The sequence below is a fragment of the Cebidichthys violaceus genome, unplaced genomic scaffold (genome assembly GCF_023349555.1).
Source record: "Cebidichthys violaceus isolate CVI_PGR_0920_01 unplaced genomic scaffold, fCebVio1.0.p SCAF_11, whole genome shotgun sequence".
Lineage (NCBI taxonomy): Eukaryota > Metazoa > Chordata > Actinopteri > Perciformes > Stichaeidae > Cebidichthys > Cebidichthys violaceus.
Window position 1 is genome coordinate 9,677,979 of NW_027176274.1, and position 20,245 is coordinate 9,698,223.

General features: G+C 39.5%; 1 protein-coding gene across 1 annotated transcript in view; it reads right to left on the reverse strand.

Moving 5' to 3' along the window:
• Nucleotides 1–1,086: 1,086 nt before the first annotated feature.
• The window catches only part of LOC137867423 (potassium voltage-gated channel subfamily H member 7), a 34,901-nt gene continuing 15,742 nt past the window's right edge, over nt 1,087–20,245 (reverse strand). The window contains exons 5-16 of the mRNA XM_068704014.1: nt 18,609–18,820; nt 15,914–16,339; nt 13,396–13,795; nt 12,849–13,048; nt 12,671–12,673; nt 11,213–11,465; nt 8,327–8,532; nt 8,038–8,125; nt 7,716–7,877; nt 6,498–6,654; nt 4,489–4,669; nt 1,087–3,903 (exon numbers count right to left, since the gene is read on the reverse strand). Of these exons, the coding sequence (XP_068560115.1) occupies nt 3,619–3,903; nt 4,489–4,669; nt 6,498–6,654; nt 7,716–7,877; nt 8,038–8,125; nt 8,327–8,532; nt 11,213–11,465; nt 12,671–12,673; nt 12,849–13,048; nt 13,396–13,795; nt 15,914–16,339; nt 18,609–18,820 (2,573 nt within the window). The 3' untranslated portion in view covers nt 1,087–3,618. The remainder of the gene's footprint in view (nt 3,904–4,488; nt 4,670–6,497; nt 6,655–7,715; nt 7,878–8,037; nt 8,126–8,326; nt 8,533–11,212; nt 11,466–12,670; nt 12,674–12,848; nt 13,049–13,395; nt 13,796–15,913; nt 16,340–18,608; nt 18,821–20,245) is intronic.

Sequence of the window (20,245 nt, forward strand, 5' to 3'; positions counted from 1 at the left end):
CCCTCACGAATTAAACTGTCGTGAAACTGATGTCAAAATAGACACAAACACATGATGACACAAACATTACATGATGAAAAAATTGATAGACACAAATATTAATAATTTTAAATAATTTTCGGTATTCACAAATGCGTGTTCAAATGTAATACCAAGCGATTTGAACACATGTAAAACAGTTATGTAAATGCACAAATTATGAATATGTTTCGTACATATTTTTTAACTTCAACTTCACCGATCTGATAAATCGAAAAGCCTTCTGTGCATACACATGTCTAAAATATTTGTGACATTTTTATTTATGTATTTCTAGATCGTTGAACGTGTGCGCACGGATCGCCTGATATACACGGATCAGGTTACATTAACTGTCTCTTGCGTGGACTTTAAAGACTATTTTCACGGTGTGAGGCTCCACGCATATCCACAAATGCATGCTGCGTTTAGGTGCTAGCAGGAAACTGGGACATCTGGGCTTCTGGGTACGTCAACGACCATGTAATCAAATTCACTCCATACTGAACTGACCACTAGGTGTCAGCATTGTAACATACTATGTTTCAATAATAGGTCTTTGCATAGGACCTACAATATTAGCCTGCAACTGAATAAGGTATTTAAAGCTGTTTTTGTACTTTAACAGTGACCTATGATAACTGACTATCGCACTCAGCTGTTTATAGTGGCGTTGCATTTGTTAATATGTATTGATATATTAGTATAACATGTTGTTAGGAACTTTGTTTAAAGGTGAGTAGAAGTCAATTTAGTTGAAGGCCCAACACACCAACAGGTGTTTTTAGTTGGCTGATTAAAATCATTTGATTGTCTTTTCCCTCACTATCATTTAGCACCTGCAAAGGTGGGACAGCTTTACCATTGTATCATTGGTACATTGACTCACTATAGGTGACCTGGCCTCATGTAATTCCCAGCATAGCTCTGACAAGCTTGTGCAACTTTAGAGGAGAAGTGATACTGTAGTAAATTGTGTTTGCATTGTTAGTACACCTTTATGGACTTAAAAAGAAAAATATGACACAACTAGAAGTGTTTTTTCATTTATTGCTCCCACAGCTTCAAAACAAACATATCTACTACTGTGTTGCTAATGAGTTTCTCATATAACTTACTCAGTTAAAAAAAAAGAAAAATATATATATATATATATATTTGTAACACCTTGCAATGTGATTTATTTATCTTCTAATAATTGTCTAACAATATTTTAAATTGAATGCACATTGCCAACAAAAATAGTACAGGAAAACGATATGCTTCATTGACGTTATGGTTAGTTATACATGAAGATGCTGACTTAGCATTTGGATTGGTTGTATAGGCACAAAACCCTCTCTGTTTATGCGCAAGTACTAACTTTCCATGTGTTCCCCTTCCCCTCTCTCCCCCAACCCACCCTTTAAGTGCATCCTAAAAAGAGACAAACACTCTGACATCATTTTATATTGTAATGTGCTACTTTGGGCTCATAAACAGTGCAAAACAGTAAATATATAAATAGAAAACACATGCACTGCCATGTAGAAATACCTACATCATACTTGTTTGTCAGAGTCCTAGCTCTGAGATAACAGCAGAATACTCTTAAATCTGCATGTTATGATAACTACCCGGACAAGAATGTATGGTGCGTTCTGTTGGCTTAATGTCGTGCAGTCGGTGCACGTCAGTGTTGCACAGTAATAATGCACATTGTTTTTAAGAAGAAAACGACAGTATACTTGATACTGTGCTATATATTGCAGTGCAATTTTCCATAACCCCTGAGTCACACTTCAGAGAAGACAGGCATACAACTAAGGAAAAGAAAACATTTCTCACACCTTTGTAATAATGCTGTATTACACTAATAGCTGCAGAAAACAGTATGGTCTGTTCATATGCAGGCCCTCTAAGTGGTAGAGTTTATATATGTAACACACACAGGCTTAATACTCAAACAGGCTCTAACAGGACTTACCAGGTTCCTCGGTGAATGTTGAGGGTGTTCGTGTGGCCACTATCCCAGCAGAGGAAATTCACCGTATGTGTTCTGACCTATGGCCTTGTCAGCGCCTCAGAGTTAGGTGCCAGGCAAAGGCCTCAGCTGGAGGAAGAATGGCTATGTCACCATTTTCGTGTTGTGATAAAGTCCCCTTCTCATGCTGTACGTAATCATGCAGTACATGTATGATGGCAATGAGGACACAAAGTAGTGCAGGGCCAAAGATTTGGCTCACATTCCTTACTTCCAAGTCTCAGGTTGGACTTGAAAACTGCTTGGACGACCTGGTGACATAGGTGGGCCACCTCTCGCCAACAACTACAAATTTAAGTCTTTGTCTCTACTTCCTTTATTTACACTAACTGGAGTACAGGTAGCTAAGCGATCAATTGCATTTCCCTGTCTCTAGGGCCACTTTGGCAGTGAGTGGTAAAGTAGCTGCTCTCTGTTGACACTCAGATAATCTTTCCCTCTTCTGACTACAGAAACGAAAGAGTGGAAAAAGGCCTGAAAAGGTTGTTGGCATATACTTGTCAAAATAAATTATCGCTGTTAACTATGCAAACGGCATCAACTAATTCCATCAGTCAATGGACAAAAACTCTCCTGGCAGTGTTTGTCCTGGAACCCCAGATCTCAGTTCTATACAGTTGGGTGATCTGGGTGTTTGGCTTTTTACTGCCCGCCTCCCTTGCTTTTCTGCACAGGAATACTTGTAGGGAAGGATTGGTGGCTGACATTTGTCACCTTGTCCGTCAGGTGACTTACTTTTGTCTTATCCTTGGCCTACGCTCAGGATTTCAAAGAAGTTGTGAGACTTTTTGTGTGGTGCTGCTGCTGTCACCCACACCTGCTCTGCAAGACCAGAAAGGACTTTGAGTGTTTTTTGAGTGTCTCTACCTGTTTTTGGTCTCTCTCTGGGTGTTGTCAAGCATGTTCAGCTCCTACAGGAACCTTATCTGGGGATGACGAGGAGCAGTTGACTTGACATCTCTCTCTCTATTTCTGGGGTCCACGAATTAAGTGAAAACCCGATTTGATACAGTAAGTGTGGTGTTCGCTATGGCTGACTCACTTGCCCACTCAGTCTAGCCCAGTGTGACCAATTGCGTGTTGGGACATAACATGTTGAGTCACGAGCAGTGGTACAGAGTCCATTAGAGCCCATTAGAGAACAAATCTGGTTGAAAAAGAAAGTTGATTAGGTGTTGTAGTGCTACTTCTATCACAACCAGGTGGAGTTCTGCTTTAACCAGCATTCCTGCCGATTACGTTGAACTTAGTTAGGAAGCTGGCGACTTAGCAAATGGGGAAGTGCTGTCCTTCTAGAGTCCATCAGAGAGCTTCTGTGTTAATATAACTACTGTTACAATATGTAACCATTGCTATTACACTGATAACTGCAGTAAACAGTTGAACACACTGTTAACTGCAGCGACAGTATTTTATCCACATGCATAATGAAAAAAACAAACATCTTACTACTATTACCAAGCCAATGCAAATGAACAATACAGATGTCTGTGCCAGCATGCCAATAAAAAGCCGCTACTTAAAAAGTAATTACAGCAAACCAACCCAGATATTAGAACACCGTGCTGCTGGAAGGTTTATGGCTCTGGGAACTCTGAGTCTGAGACAGGTTTATTGAGTCCAGTGGTGTTCAGGTTGGAGTCAGAAGGGGCTGGGGAGGAAGAGGAGGAGGTGGAAGAGGTTTCAGTTGGAAGGAGGATCAGTGCAGACTGTTGATGCCCCGTGATCTGTTGTTGCGGATCTGTGTGTCTTTGTACAAGCAACGCTGTAAGGCTGCCCTCGATAGGGACATTCACGTTGGCCAAGCTCGACAGAGAGTCTTTGGATTCCTGAATGGTCCTCTCCAGTTTGTGGTTGGGGCCCTAAGAAGAAAAGTGGCAGAATTTACATAAAAGTGGAATCAATTATCATTTATCATTTTGATGATAATTGTGAAATTATAAATTCAAGAAAAAAAAGCAATTATTGATAGATAAAAAAGAACTAAATAAAAACTACTGTATTTGAAAGTTAAATTGTGCAAAAATAGATTCCAAGACAAAACATCTATACATACAGAAAACTTTACTACTTGTTTTATCCTGTATTGACTCCCATATGGGTGAGGCTTATGTCATCCAGACAATTGAGATGGTGTCAGACAGTGGCTCAGATTTGTTCCTCTGAATGTCCAGACTTTCTGGTAAACACTGTGGCAGGCTACCAATCATTCAAAACAGGTTACAGCTAAGCAATATGAAACAGTGGGAGCTTGTCAGATTATAGAGACTGCCTCATTGTCTCCTTCAACACCACTGATGACTTGGTGAGAATGTGATTGGTGATTGTAAAAGCCAGCTGATGCATTACTTTCATGCTCTGCCAGAAAAAAATGCAACGCTTCATGAACATAGTGCAAAAATAACTTATTGTGTGGGGGAAAAAACTTTCTCTACCTCTTTCCTTACTTGAGTTCCTGTATGGCTGAAAAAATGGCTTGCAGTCAGTGCAACCGGCTGAACCTTTACAGCAGGTCTGTGATAGTCTGGACTGGCAGTCACAGTGCTGTAGGCTGGAGGTCCCAGCGTCGGTTGTCTTTGCAGCAGCTGCAGGATGGTCTGAATATCTGTCATCAGCTGAGACTCCAGCCTCAAAAAGATCAGAAAAAAGAAAGATGATCACAGTGGAGATGAAGTCTGATCGTGCAATGGCTGAAAACTAACCCAGCTGTACTTCACTGCATACACTACATTGAGCTTCTGCTCCACAGTGGACAAATGAAGGGATGATAAAGAAGTGGAAACACGTTCTGCCAGAATAGTAAACGGAAGACACCGCTCATGCTAGGTGTGATAATGAGCTCTCTGTGGGAGGTGTGAATTTAGCGTTTACTGGGGAAATGACTATACCACACACATTTGGTAAATCTAATTATGAGTAGATTTCATCCAAGCTCTATATATAGAGTGTCAGGAAAAACTAAATAACCTTATATAATAATTAATAATAATAATAATAATAATAATAATAATAATTAATAATAATAATTCTAATTTACATGGGCAATATCATGTCTCATGTCTCTATTGTGTCTCTGTGCTGCCCTTTTGTAACACGGCAGCATTTGTTTATAGGTCATGACTGATGAGGGATAAAGCAGCCACACTGTGCTACAACAACATTTTATTTCCTGTCATATCCTTTCAGACCAGTCAAAGCCACAAAAACACAAAATGACAGAAAAGTGCTGCTCATCCTGCAGCTAGCTAGCATTGGTGGAAAAAGAAATAAAGCCAGGTAGAGTGCATTGGATAAAATGTCTTTTTTGAGCGAAATAAAATGAGCCAGCCCGGTATTTCCTGCAACCTGCCGGATTGCAGGAAATACCGTGCAATGGATGATGCCGTTTCTTGTTCTCTGTCATTTTTCCAACTAAAAATACCACCTGCTGTTCATTTGTGTGTCTATTTCAGGTGGCCTGCAGGTGTGTTGTTAAAACTATGGCCAATGTAGTTCTCCGCAACAGAAAATAATTACACTAAAATGCAATGTATTCACTCTGGAAAGGTAGCTTGCATGCTCATCTATTGTTTAAATTACAGGGAGTTTAGCCTAAGAGTGGCTTTTGTTCCAAGATGTTTCACACATACTCTGTTCTCAGTCATCAGTTAGTACAACAAACTGCAAAATGTTGAATATCTTCCGGTTCTGCAGCGGTACTGTACATTATCCTGCTTCCAGTAAATCCAGCCGCCCACTCTGAGTCCGACTACGGCTCCTGCCAGCTTCGTCCACCCACTCATGTACATTGCAATTAAACTACACAGTGATTGAAGAGTGTGGCTTACTTTTAGCAGTGTAGGAGGTGACAACTTTAAAATATAAGGCACACTATTATCATTAAGTCACTAACTGAAAATTCTTTGTTTGAAAAATGTTTTGTGTCACAGTTACCTTTGTTCATCAAATTTGAAACAGTTTACCCTCAAGTCCAAGTGGACGTTGGTGCAAAATGATTATTAATTCATTCATAATTATTGTGAATGCTCTGTTTAATAAATGTAAATGAATAATGTCTTGTTTGGGATGACAGTTATATTTAACTAGTTTAGTTTTAACAGCTAGCACCTACATGATGTCCCATGTGCTCCAGGCACTGTGGATATTTGAGGCTTTGAGTGACTTTTTCTCTCCTGCTGACCCACCATAAAAGCTTCCTCTCCGTTTTCCAGCGTCTCCTGATCTACAAATTAAGCACTGGATAAATCTATGATGAAGAAAGAAAGTAAAGCACTTTCCGTGCTGGTGACAAAAACAAACCATTTAGACCATACAATAAAAAAAAACACTTTTATCCTACACTGGTTTATAAACTGTTAAAGTTCACATTCTGGTGTAATTCACCATTGATGTAATTTATGTGTTCATGTGTTACACGAGGATCAACACTTTTTATGCTGACTTTGAAAATGTGTACCTGTTTAAGTGGTCTTGAAGCTGACCTAAGCGCTGTTCCACCTCTCCATACGTGATCTCGCTGGCAGAATTATCGTCCTCTCTCAGGTCCTGGAACTGTGCTGACTCATCCAGGTAGTCCGTAGGCTTCTTACAGGCCCATTTATCACAGCACAGATCTGGAGAGCCAAACCAACACACGTGCTTTACATCCCCACATGTGGGTCAGAACAACGTCATTACTAAACAACCCCCCCCCCCACAAAATTAGAACATAATTAATATCTACATGAGAGCTACGGGTAGGTTTGTTTGTTGTAATCCATCAAACTCGTGAACTGGGAGAATGAACGCAATGTTTTTCAGTAGCAAACCAACCCTGTTGTTATCTCTGCCTGGCACCTGCTAGTATTCAGCTTGGTGTTCAATGATATGTGTTCAGCCTCTTTTGTGATTTTAAACACACACGTTCTGTGATTACACTATCTGGTGCAGCAGTCTGTGCAGGTGGCTGGACCCTTGTAGAATGTTGTGTGTGCCCTGACCATGGATGGCACTTACCATTGCCCTCATGCAGCCTTATGTTCTGTATCCGTCTAACAGTAGAGATTAACAATATCTTCAGTCTGTCACTCCGTTTTTTTGTTCTCAGTCAGTCTTATCAGTGGGATGTGCTTTGCCCAGACAAAATCCTGTAATCAGGTTTGTCAGTTACTGTAGCGTATTTTATATCTCTGAGGCAGACTATTTCGAGAAAAGAAAGACGACTATACATTTGTAATTTCCTCTTTCTGTATTCTGTATTTCTGTTTCATCCGTGCGAGTGAGGTTGCAAATAAATATCAAGCATATGGGTTTAGTAAGCAACATGTTTGTTTCATTATTGCAAATGTTCTGTCTTTAAAGCTTGTCCACCTTATAAAGCTGTGAACATTGGCCACCTGAAGCTCCCAGAACAAAGTGTTTTGGTGTAAGACAAGCCTTTAAAATGATCGATATATCGCTCAAACCAGCCTTGGAAGCCTCGAAAGATCTCAGGCACCTCCACACATTTCCTCCAACCATTTGATGAGAGTTTCTATTGCAGCAACAAGGACATAATCCCACACTGGCTTCCCATCGTCATGCCTTTCGCGCTGCACCACCCAGGAACCCCTAGCAACACTTCTGTATGAGTATTTGTCAAAACAGTAAAGATTACATTAATAAAATACTCATCAGTAAAACAAAAATATATTACCTTCAAAGGATGGTCTTCTCTCCACGTTTTCTCTGACAACAAGATTTGGTTCCAGGACTGGGGCGTTGGGTGGAGAGGTACTAAGGACTTCTGAACTTCTCTTTAGGCACGAGTTGGACTCCCTCTCCCTACTCAAGTCTTTAACCACTTCCCTGCTTTCCCCTGTAGAACGGCAATCAACAGGAGTCAGTGGAATAGCACTGTTCTGTATTCCATGTGGAATAAATGCTCTTAGGGAGCTCCACTCAGTTAACACTAACAAAGAACACATTTGCAACCACAAGAGGCTGTACTGGAGATGTGCATATTAGTTTCCACTTACCTTTAGATACATCTGGTGTGAAGGAGATCCTTCTTTTAATGCTCTTACTGCCCTCGCCATCTGAATCACCGCCTTGGGAGCTTGAGGGCTACAATGTGAGTAATAGAATCTATTAATTTATACAATTAGTTAACATTGATAGATTTGGAATTGTTACAAGATATATAAAATCTAAAATTATAATATAAATATCACACTTTTAAGAATATTTGTGAAGATCCATAGTCATGACAATGTGAATAGCATCAATGGAACGTAGCTCCCTGTACAACAATGCAATATCATCTACCTTTGGAGACTCATCTCTGAGGTTGAAGGTAAGCTCAAGGTTGTTGAAGAAATAGTCGGCAAACTCTGGGTACATGTCTATCACCTCTAGCAGATCTTCTCTCTGAATGGTGCTCAGGTCACAGTAACTCAGAGCTCGCACATCAGCATTGGACTTCCCAGGCTTGGCCAACAGATGGATCATTTCTCCAAAGATGTCATTTTTTCCTGGTATCAACACACACAGAGACAATAAATCTTCTCCAAAGGTTTACTAGGATAGGGGAAATGTCAGTGTTACCTGCTTTTACATCTACAGCTAGCAATCTAGAGAATAACTTGTGTCTTGTTTTCTTTAGGGATGTGTCTAGCTATTCCCAAGGTCCTCACTAAAGGGCACAGACGTGTTTGTTTTTGTGGATGATACAAATCAAACAGTCTTCCTTCTCTGTATAGATGTTCTCCCAGGGCTGTGCATCAGTTGTCTTTATATCTTTGATCCATTATTTATGCTCAAAGCAACTTTGATGTGGAGGGAGAGGAGGCTTTGACTGGGATTGACACACTTGTGTACTTCAAAGGAAAAATGTGTGCAGATAACAGCAATCACATAATGAAGCCAATTCTTAAGCAAACTTCTAGGAAGTCAAGTAGTGTACCACCGGAGTTACTCCAGCTTAAATAAGGGTCAATTTAGCACAGGACGACAGGTCTGGTTTAAAGGCCATGATGAAAAATCCCTTTGTTGGTCACGGGGTTCACTATATGCCAACACTGTAAGCAGGGGTTCAGCAGAATGAGGTATGATACGTTGGCTGCCAGTGTGCCTATCACAGCACGCACCAGACACCTTTCTGCCATAGAGGAAAGCCTCACACAGAGTGGTTTATCTCTCCCCCACATGCAGCTCTCAGCACAAGGATTTAGTTCATCAGTGCCTGGATGGAGGTGTATGAGACTAATTCCTCACCTGAGGAACAACGCTGGCAGCCTTGTTGGACTCATTACTAGAGGAAAATGCTTTAATCGGCTGACCACTACCTTGATAGAAGCTGGGACAGTTTGGAGCAAAATTATGCTGATGGAGCATTATGTTTGTATCAATTATAATGGGGCTGATCTATGAGATCAGTGACTTTACCAGTGTTTTTGTTAATAATGGATTTTGTGTGATGCAGCAGTTTTTGCTAAGCTTAAACCCCATTCTGTCAGTTGCAGCTTTGGGGAGCATTCATCGCATGGCAAGTTTAATCCAGGCTTGGCGTGCAGCACCTGGTTGTGGTTCACCCGTGAAGTAAAAGATAAATATTCATCATTCTAATAAGAATAATGTATATTCAGTATCACTGCATTGCTTGGGAAATTGTATTTCACATTTAGAGTTGGCAAATGTTTTAGTCAATTTAGTCTACCCTTTTTTTATAATCACTATTTTGCAGATTTAAATCTTTCCCCTGTGCTGTCCAAAAAGTGGCAGCTATTTCACCATGTTCTTTGAAATCGCCAAACAACCTTTCATGGAGCCACTTAATAGAAATGTCAGACTCTCAAACCTGTCAAATGAACAGCCTTATTGCCCAGAGGACAGACATGGGGGACGGCAGGCACACCTTGCCCTTCTTGTCAAAAAGTGTGAACACAATGTGGTTTAGCTGCTGCAATAACTTGAAAGGGATTCAGTTAATGGTGTGAGATACAAGATGAGGAATATTTAGATTGCCTCTCAACGGCTCTCAACATGGCGATGCTTATGCCGGCTGCTCGTAGCTAACGGTGCTAACAGGGAAAAAACAGTACAAACTATGGCAAACGTGCCGATAGAGCTAATAGTGTTTACCTGAAGGGAACCTGGAGACTGGGTGCTACGCTTTCATGACGATGTGATTGGTCGGAAAGGCGTTATCAGCCTTAACTGCCATATGAGAGCAGTGCAGGGCGCCGGCCGTGAGTTAGCCAGTGGGGCATGCTCAAATGCCCGAACATACATCAATCCCCAGCTCGGCTATGTCAACAAAGCAAGGAGAACCACAACTAACAACACACATAGAGGGAGAGTGACTTCATTCTCTGCTCAGGTAGACCTTACTCCACTATATCTTTACACAGCTCATAGTTGTCTGCTAATGCTCAGAATGTCGTATATTGCTCCTTTAATTCTTTGATGTGCACACAAGTCATGCTGAGCCTCCTTTAACTGTGTTAAACTAGCGTGTGTCCATTAGGGAACTGCACTGTATATCCTTTCCTGAACTTATGACCGCAGCATCTCCACATATCTGAAAATATCAAGCATCCTGGGCAGAGTAGGATGTTAGCTCAATCAATAATTCAAACGTTTCAATCAATCAGAATAAACTACATAATTAATACCCTTCACAAAAAGCCAAAGAGCTAACTTTGAATATTTTTCATACAAAAGTTAAACACAGATATTTTAATTCAACAAAACGTCAAAAACAACCATAGTATATATTCTATCTAAATTGTAAAATATTAATAGCACTAATTAAATGTACTTATGTAAACTCACAAAACTAGCAATGAGGTTCGAATAATATATTTTTTAACTCCCATTTCCTCTTTCAAGCTCAGACAAAAGCAGAGGAATACGGGTTTTTGTCTTTGTCTCAACAGGTTTCATGCTGACACTCAACACACAATCAGCTGGCAGATCTTCAATACAACAGGGAGGTGACTTTTTCAGTTATTCACTAGAGATTGTCACTAGATTCCTGATGCTGATAATGGAAACTGGCAAAAGGTCAAAGAAAAACAATCTTAGCTCAAAGGAGATGAATAAATCCACTAATAACTTATTCAGCTTTCCTAGGACGGCCATAACAATATCTTATTAATTTAGTGTTGCCCATTATCATACTTCACATAAGCAACAAGGCATTGTATTTACCCAGGATGGCTACCACAATGTCATCTTTCAGGATCTCAATAGAGCCGCGGGACAGAAAGTAGAGAGCGGTAAGCACATCACCACTGTGGACCAGAGTGTCTCCAGGAGGGGCATGAGTGGTTTTGAAGTGCATGGCCAAGGCCCTCAGGCAGCCTTTGGAGGCTCCTTGGAACGCTTTGCAGTCTTCAAGAAGACTCTTGTTGAGGTGAAGGCAGATATCTGCCTGCAGGCACTCAGGAAAACCTTTTAAGACCTGTGATGCAGAGAAAATTTATGAGTCAAAATGCACAAAATATTGAGTTTGATAATCTCAAGGAGATTGTTCTGCGAGCCAGTGGGAAGCTGTGAGCAGCAAATGTGTTAAGATGAATGTACTTTTACTAAGAGAAGTTGTAATTTAGCTTGACAATAGCACAGATATAAGGACATATGAGGGAAACAAACGTGGAGAGTTATAGACCCATTAAACAGTCACACAGAGTATTGGAAGAACAACGTCAAATGTAATAGGACACTATAGTGTTTTTTTAATCAAGACGCATTCATATCAATTATATCAAGATGTAACAATTTCTGATTTCATACCAAATGTCGTATGTAAAAATAACCCCAAAAAACACACTGCCTACTCAGTTTTGGCTTTGTCTCTTTCTTTTCTTGAACTGGTAACACATCCTATTAGGGAAAAGTGAATTGTGTGATATATTGCGAGCAACAAAGAAGCGACCATTTTTATACCCTCAATTAATTTGTAGAAGCCATAGATTAAACAGACTTTTGATGTATGCATCCACCTTAAAGGAAATAATTGACTGCATAACATTATTAATTTTACACAACTTGTTAAAGGAGAAAAACTAAATTCTCTGACATGTAATTTAATAATCACAACTTTTATGCTTTATCCCACTATATGGTATATATTATATATTATATGATGGATGAGAAACCAATATATGGGATTGTAAAGCCTTAATTAGTAAGTAGGGACTTAATCTTGGGATATTGCCTTAAATACCTAAACTTATATTTCTTGAATGGAGGAGGAGGTTTGTTTCTACTTAAATCCATAAAATGACATGGGAATGAAAACCTTGCACTGTTACAATCTCAAATTTAGGACGATTATAATATATCTACTTGAACATTAAAAGTAATAAAAAAGCAGAACACATGAATTATTGAGGAGTACAGTAGTTGCCTGCAAAAGTTACTGTTAAGGTTATTGCAATTCAAATTGTAGATGGAATTAAAGCAAGACAAAATGCCATTTCAGTGCATGCTACTAAAATATGATTTATTTGCTTTAGGATATGAAATATACTATAATAATTGGATGAATTCACACAAATCATGCATACTGCAAATTATGGCATTTTTTAATATTGACACTGTCTGGATAATGGGGTTGTTATTTTAAACAGTGACATGAAAATGACAAGAAATAAAAACATGTACCTCCTGCTCTTACCAATGTAGGGATGAATCCAAATGAAAAGCAGACATGAGAAAGAAAGCTCTTGTTAGACTCTTGCATATTCAGCATTTCTAATATCATTAAATAAGATCAGTACATTTTGTTGGTCATGCTTTCCAGTTAAAATAACAGTTAGATGTGGTGATCCCTTTTACTTACCGTGTTCATATCAATGCCATTGGTGTAGGCCCAGGAGTGTTGGAAGTACTCTTCCAGCCGCTGCCTCAATGGGTTGGGAATCTGATGAAAGCGGATGAACTCCCTGACCCGTAACATTTGAGCATGATATCGGGCCGTACTCGAGTATAACCTCTGGATAATGGCAGAGACATTTCCAAAAATACTGGCATACATGAGAGCTGAAATACAAACAATGATCAATAAAAGAGTTAAGTTAGATACCAAATCAAGTCATATCATAGTAATATCATAAATCACTGATTTGCCTGTATGCTGCACACAATCTGCGCTTAGACCCTCGATTCTGATAAAGAAAAACTCCCCCCAAAAAACTTTAATTGGGAAACATGGGTGAAACCTCAGGAAGGACAACAAAGGAGGGATCCTTCTCCCAGGATGGACATGCATGCAATAGATCTCATTAAAATGAAGTTCATGACTTAGTCCACTTCAAGTCCTGCGCCAGATAAAAGCAGAATAAAGTTATGCTAAAATAAATAAATAAAAAAGACCAAAACATACTCACAGCCAATCAACATGACACAGATGGAAAAGATCTTCTCTGAATTGGTGTTTGGAGAAACATTTCCAAAGCCCACGCTGGTCAGACTGCTGAAGGTGAAGTAAAGTGCTGTGACATACTTGTCCTTGATAGAGGGACCAGAGTTAGGGTCGCTGTAGTTGTATCTCTTTCCTATAGACACGCCCAGATTGTCTAGCCAGCCAATCTTGTGCTCCAAGTAGGGCTTCTCCACATTGCCAATGGCGTACCATATACAGGCTAGCCAGTGGGCAATGAGGGCGAAGATGCACATGAGCAGCATGAGGACTGCAGCACCATACTCAGAGTAGCGGTCCAGCTTCCTCGCTACACGCACCAAACGCAGGAGCCTAGCTGTCTTCAACAGGCCAATCAGAGTGGTGGTCTAAACAAAAAGTACAGTAGGGCATTTTATTAGTAATAGCAGTAGTAGTTTGAATGCTAATATGTCAAACTAACAGAACGAAAAGTTATTATAATACTGTATTATTATAATACTTTATTATAATAATACAGTATTATAATAAATGTATCTGGTTTCAGTATGGGACATTTCATTTTTTGTCATGCAATTATCGAGAAACAACCTTATTTACTGCATATCTACCACAGCCACATTCTCTGACATTCTCTCTGTCAACAATACATCTTAAGGAGTAACAAATTCAAAGAGTCACTTCACAAACTGAGGTAATGAGTTTCTGTAACAGTGGACAAAGACAAAGACTCCCTTGTGGCAACTCCCCACAGCTCTTTGGCCAAAGGCAAATGAACACAGACGTGAAGACACCAGCAGCACACAGATAAATCCTCATTTATTCAACACCGAACGGGCAGTAAACACTCACTCAGCGGCTCCCTGGGAGTTTGTTGCTGCTTCTGTGTCATCAAGAAAGGTTTAAGCAGCACTAACTACCATTCCCATTGGAACGGTCATTTATCTACCTGACAATTAGTGAATGCCCTTTGAAAATGAAGCTAATGTCTGCACACTCTCCTTTTTAACCACTATAGCATCACCTTCAATCTTGATTTTCTTCAAAAATACAAAACATGTTTTAAAAGCTGACATTTTTCTCATTCTGTTTTTTTTCCTGAATGAAGTTAAAGTTGTTTAACGATAGCTCCACTACTTTTGAATCTTACTTGCACTTCCACAACTGTTTCTATCTGGGTTAAATGTATACAAAGTCAGTTGTTCGGGCCTTCAAAACCTTTAGTCTTTAAATGTTCGTTTGAAAATGAGCCAACAACCATTCTCTTTGTTCTGCTTTAAATTATATCTATCTATTGGTTATAATGGTGCCATAAGCAGGAATTTTTATTCTGTTTTCTTTGGTAGTTGCTTCATGGCTAAAAGTCATTTTAAAAGCCTTTAAAACCACCCATTGGTTAAACCAACAGGCAAAGTGCACTCGACAATCAAATAGCAGTTCAATTAAGTCCTAAATGTATCTGAACAAGCAATTTCATACTGAAACACAGCTGCTCATCCCTCTCTTTCCCCCTGTTCCTCTCTAATGGGTACAAGACTTAGGAGGTTCAAGTTGGGACAAAGCACTCAACTTCTTTCCGACCACATTGACAGTGAAACAGCTTGAAATAAATCTTTAATTTCTTTTATTTCTATTATAATCATTATCATTATTAACAAAACCCTACATGGTGTCAATTTTGCATAAATCCTCTCACAGTATGTTCAATCTTGTGGGAAGACTAAGTTGTTTTAAAAGCAACAAGATATTGATTGAAATTTCAAATATATTCTCTGCTCCAATCAAAAGGTTTACTTTAGCGCGTGTAGGTTAATACCGTCTTGTTAAGCTGCTAAATTAAACAAGCTTTGTGAAAACCATCTGCCACTGTTTCAGTTGTTTCTTATTTTTTGAGAAACTGTTTTGTGATTTCTTTGTTACAGTACACTGTCTTGTGGGGGAAACAAACGTCCATTTTCTTTCTGATTTGTTGTGATTCACTGAACTGACTCAGCAGCAGCCGCCATGGCTGAAAGGATGATTATGGTTTATAATCAGGAGCTTTTCTGGTGTAATGGAGTGCCTACAAAGCACGGTAAAGCACTGAAGTAGATCTAGAGCCTGAGGGGACATATCCTACCAACAAGCCAGCAGACCTGGCAGCCAGCCTACCAATGGCCATCTCACATCTGCATGTAAGCTGTGCACACAGCCCTGTTGGCCTGCTCCTCACATAAATGCATCATTGATTGCCATTTGGTAAGCCATTAATCCGTGTAAATGGATTCTAGAATGAGGACCATTCAAAAAAAATAAAAAAGAGAAAAAAGTATGAAAAAAACCATGCAATTTAAAGTAATCCTTTCAAAGCCGAGACAGAAAGATTCAGGCTTTAATAGTGGCCCAGGGGCACAAGACTGGACTTAGTAAATGGATAACAGGGGAAGCATGGCCGGGTTGATGTGCAGCAAAGCTCCCTGGGAGAAAAAAAAACAGGTACAAAAATATATGCTTTAGAGATAACATACCTCATCTGATCCTGAGCCAAAGATAAGAAGGTCAAAGGGGATTGCCGCCACCATGTCTATAAGGAACCAGCCTTTAAAGTAATGGATCGCTATCTTAGCTGGATCGCTGACGACCTCCTCGTTCACGTTTACGTAAGTGGTCCTGAAGTTTATGAGGATGTCGATGATGAACATGATGTCCACCATTAAATCCACTACATTAAGAGGGCTGCAGGAGTATCCACATTCACGCCTCTTCTGTTCCTCTGTGTCATTGAGAAGAAAAGCAGCAGCGTAGGGAGTGAGGATTGCTGTGTAGATGACCAGCAGCAGGATCAACCAGTCCCACACAGCTTTGAAGGGGCTGTAGTGAAGGATGGTGAACTTGTCAATGCGGGCTGTCTGGAGTTTGTACTCTGGTAGGACATCAGCTCCGAGTGACAGGACCTGGGGGAGTGGTAAGAGAGGGTCAGGACAGTAAGGGAAACCACCTGATTACGCCACTCCAACTTAAATTTATTGTGGATAAACATCTTAATTGAATAGGATCACCTGTCTAAATTGATGTTGATGGGGTTTTTCTTTGCTGATAATCCTTCTGAAAATTTGATCAAAGACACCTTCAAGTACTTCATTCTTATGATTCTAATTGCTGAGGCCCACCAGGTAATTTAGCCAGCTCAAAGCCTTCAAGGACTGATTTAACAGCAACTGTGACACACAAAGGTAAGTGCTCTGCAGTCAAACAGTATTAGGTAAAGGCAGCCACTCCAGGATGACAAGTAGATTGCTTACGTCCCAACTCCATAAATAATTTGACTGCTACTTACTTGTTCCACATTCTTGGTAAAAAGTTGAAGTACTTTACTGTATGAATGATACATTGGAGAAAAGCTGTATAAACTGTGCTGATAGATATTTATATACATATATTTTGGTAAACAAAAATCTATTTTAATTTCTCCATGTGAATGAACTCTGACTGGATGATACATTATTCAGTGTGCTCAGCAAGGCCAAGCCGTCCCCTGTTTTTGGCTTAATAAGCAGTGGCAGACAAAGAGAGAAGACAGAAAATAGTGCGGGAGTGAGGATGAGGGCGACGGGTCTCTCTATTAATTTCAGCACATTCCCCTATCCTCAACACATGAATTATAGATTTGCCCATGCCAGGAAGTAGATGCAGTGTTCACATCTCAGCGGTGTCTCAAAACTCCAAACTAACGTCAGCAGGGAGGGAGAGTGTTTTACTCTCATCCTACTAACATAATAACCATACAAGGACTACCGATTGGGGACCCTGGGAACACATTATTATTCTATTTTATGAAAGTGACAGTTCATTTGCATATTGTATAAGACGAAAATAGACAGAGCACATGAGGAAATCTATGTCTGCTGCATCTGTGTCTGTCTCCTTCAAAATGACTGACAGAACACCCCTGTTAGTGTGGGATAGTTTAACATACAATAGGTTAATGAACAATCACATCTGTCAAAAATGCTTTTCCATTGCTTTTGACTGGGGTCCCCAAGGACCCAAATACATCGGTATAAAAAAGGGTGGTTGAAGAAGCACTAATTAAAACAGAAACAGAAAACAATGACATGAAGTTACAAAGCCACGAACAACTGGAATGATAGAATAAAGCACCTGTGAGATATGATGAAAAGCATACCTTAGGGGTCTGCTGGTACCCCAGTTAGTAGGACTAAGGCTAATCATGTTGATGGTTTGTCTTTATTTATGAAAGAGTAAGCTCTGTTGAAAGATGTTTAAATATTAGGTTCCTGGGCCTCTCTTGTCCTTGGTTGTTGCTAACATTGCCAAAAGTAGCTGTATTGTTTTCCTGTTGTAGTGACACTTTCACAAAGTTTTCGTGGCTATTTATACCTAACATAAATTATTTGTCAGGATGATTCAAGCTATTCAATGACTTTTGATTTTCTATTGAATGTATAATCCGGTGAAACATAGGCATCCATTAATCAAAATTGGGTTGGATGCCTGCACTCTTAGCTGTCCTTGGCAAGCTGGCATCAGCTGTGCTGCTGGTCTTGTCAACAGGGAATTATGCGACTAGATATCCCCTGTGACAGGAAGTGTTACTCCTGCTGCATTGTCCTTGAGCAAGAAACTGAATCCATGCAGAAGGCATGCAAGTAAAAAAATGAATTCATTTTATGAGGAATCGGTGGGATGTCCTTTCTCTCCCTTCCTGAAACAACTACTCTTAGCTGATGTTGATGAGTATGAACTTTCACATTTTCCCTCAATATTATCTTCACTTTCTCTGCAGTTAGGAATGCCCAATTACCCTTCACTCCTGTCCTTAATCTCTCTCCTCCACTGTTGACCTGGATGGGTAGTATGCAGTCATGTGTTACCTCGGTGAACCATGGGGTCACCAGCTGCTTTTTTTGACCTGCCAGCAGGAAATTTCACCAGCAAGCTGTAATATGTGCTGTACCACGCTATCCAACAACCCACCTTCGAGGTACTCCATTAAATGACTACATTTGGAGTCAGTGCAGTGATGAAGACATAATCACTTTGCCAGCTACCACCCATCAAACACAGCCAATTGTGTTCTTTGAAATACAGAACCAAGGACTATTGAGAATCAAACCCCAGGTCTTGTGATGGTGGCTGAAGAGTTTGCCTATGCTTCAGAAGGTACTGCAGTATCAAACAAAGAGGAACATACTGACTCACCTGTGTGACTTTTTCTGTGACATTGTGAGTTCTGTCTTTGACCTTCGGTGCTATGATGGTTGTCTCGGGTGTTGGTGGAGAATGAGCCTTCTTATCAGCCCCCTCAGAGAAGTTGAGTGCAATCAGAGGGATCTTGTGGATGGTGCTATACCTATTGATGTTAGAATCAGAGGTAGAGCCAAGCAGGCTGGACTTCACATGATTAAAAGCACCTGGTGGTTCAGAACAAATAACAGTCACATTAGTACCATTGGTAATCTTATCCTATACACAATACTTCAAATGTATACTTTGATAGGATTTCACATTTTTCAGCAACAACCCAAGCTGTCTGCTCACTTGATGTAGTGAGCGGAGCTTAAGCAAATACAGGTAATACATTAGAGAAATAAGGATATTGGTTTTTAGACTTAATACATATTAAAAAGGATGCTTCACCTTATTTCTATGTTTTGCTAATAGGGTGACATAATGATACTTTGTAGATACTGTAGATGCATTGGTGTAGCCAGCTGTACAGTAGCAGCCGACTATACTTACACATTACCATTGACTAATATATTCTGGCAGGAAATGTTTAGCTATTTATCTACAAATGGAAAATGCACTACAGCTCAGCTAGCTTATGTTGGTAAGAATAAGGTGGGATACCGAGAACTATACTTGGCTGTGAATTAGATCCAATTACTTATTTAATGAAGAACTGGTATTTCATTTAGAGCCATAAGCTTTTAAATTTCTCATATTCCTAAAAGTAAAGTTTTGACAAATTGTGCTTCTGTTTTCATCACAGGTTACACATGCATCAATGCACATGTGTTAACAGTATGGCGGACTGGAGACACACTAGCTAAAATTACTTTTTATGACATTTATGGCTGTTGAGTAAAGAGTAAGTGTTTCTGAAACGTAACATAACATAGTGTTGGTACATGGCTATGCAATTATTCAGGATTTTACCCCAGATTCTGTATAATTAACAGCTTGCGTAGTTTGGAAGAATAGCTAGTCAGCAGAACTACGACGTTATCACATAATACAAGCATACATTCATGCAGGTTAGTCTAAAAGCAATGCTTTGATTAACGCATGACGAGAGCAGATACGAGGCTGACGTGACAAAATCACAACGTTGTTTTACGAAAACATAATTTCACATAATTAAGTGGAGTCAGCCCACTTAACTGATCCAGCCAAAGTGGATCGAAGAGCATTTTTGCTGATTGCCTTTCTTGAAAGTCATGCTCCAGAACAGCAGAGTCATGGTTCATCAGCAAAATACAGGATTACCTGTGACATTGTCAAAGGGAGCATTTTGTGGCCAGAGCAACTAAAGAAGAAACATTTTAATAAACACATATATATATATATATATATACATATATATATATATATATATATATATATATATATATATATATATATATATATATATATATATATATATATATATATATATATATATATATATATATATATATTTAACACAAAATAAGAATAAAAAGTACAGTGTGTCTATCTAAAAATGTTGTCTCTTAAATATAACTTTTGAAGACTTTTGAAGTGTCATATGGTTGAATTAACACTGGTCTGCCTTCTAATGCAAACTCCATCATTATGGGATGGATGGGCCAGTT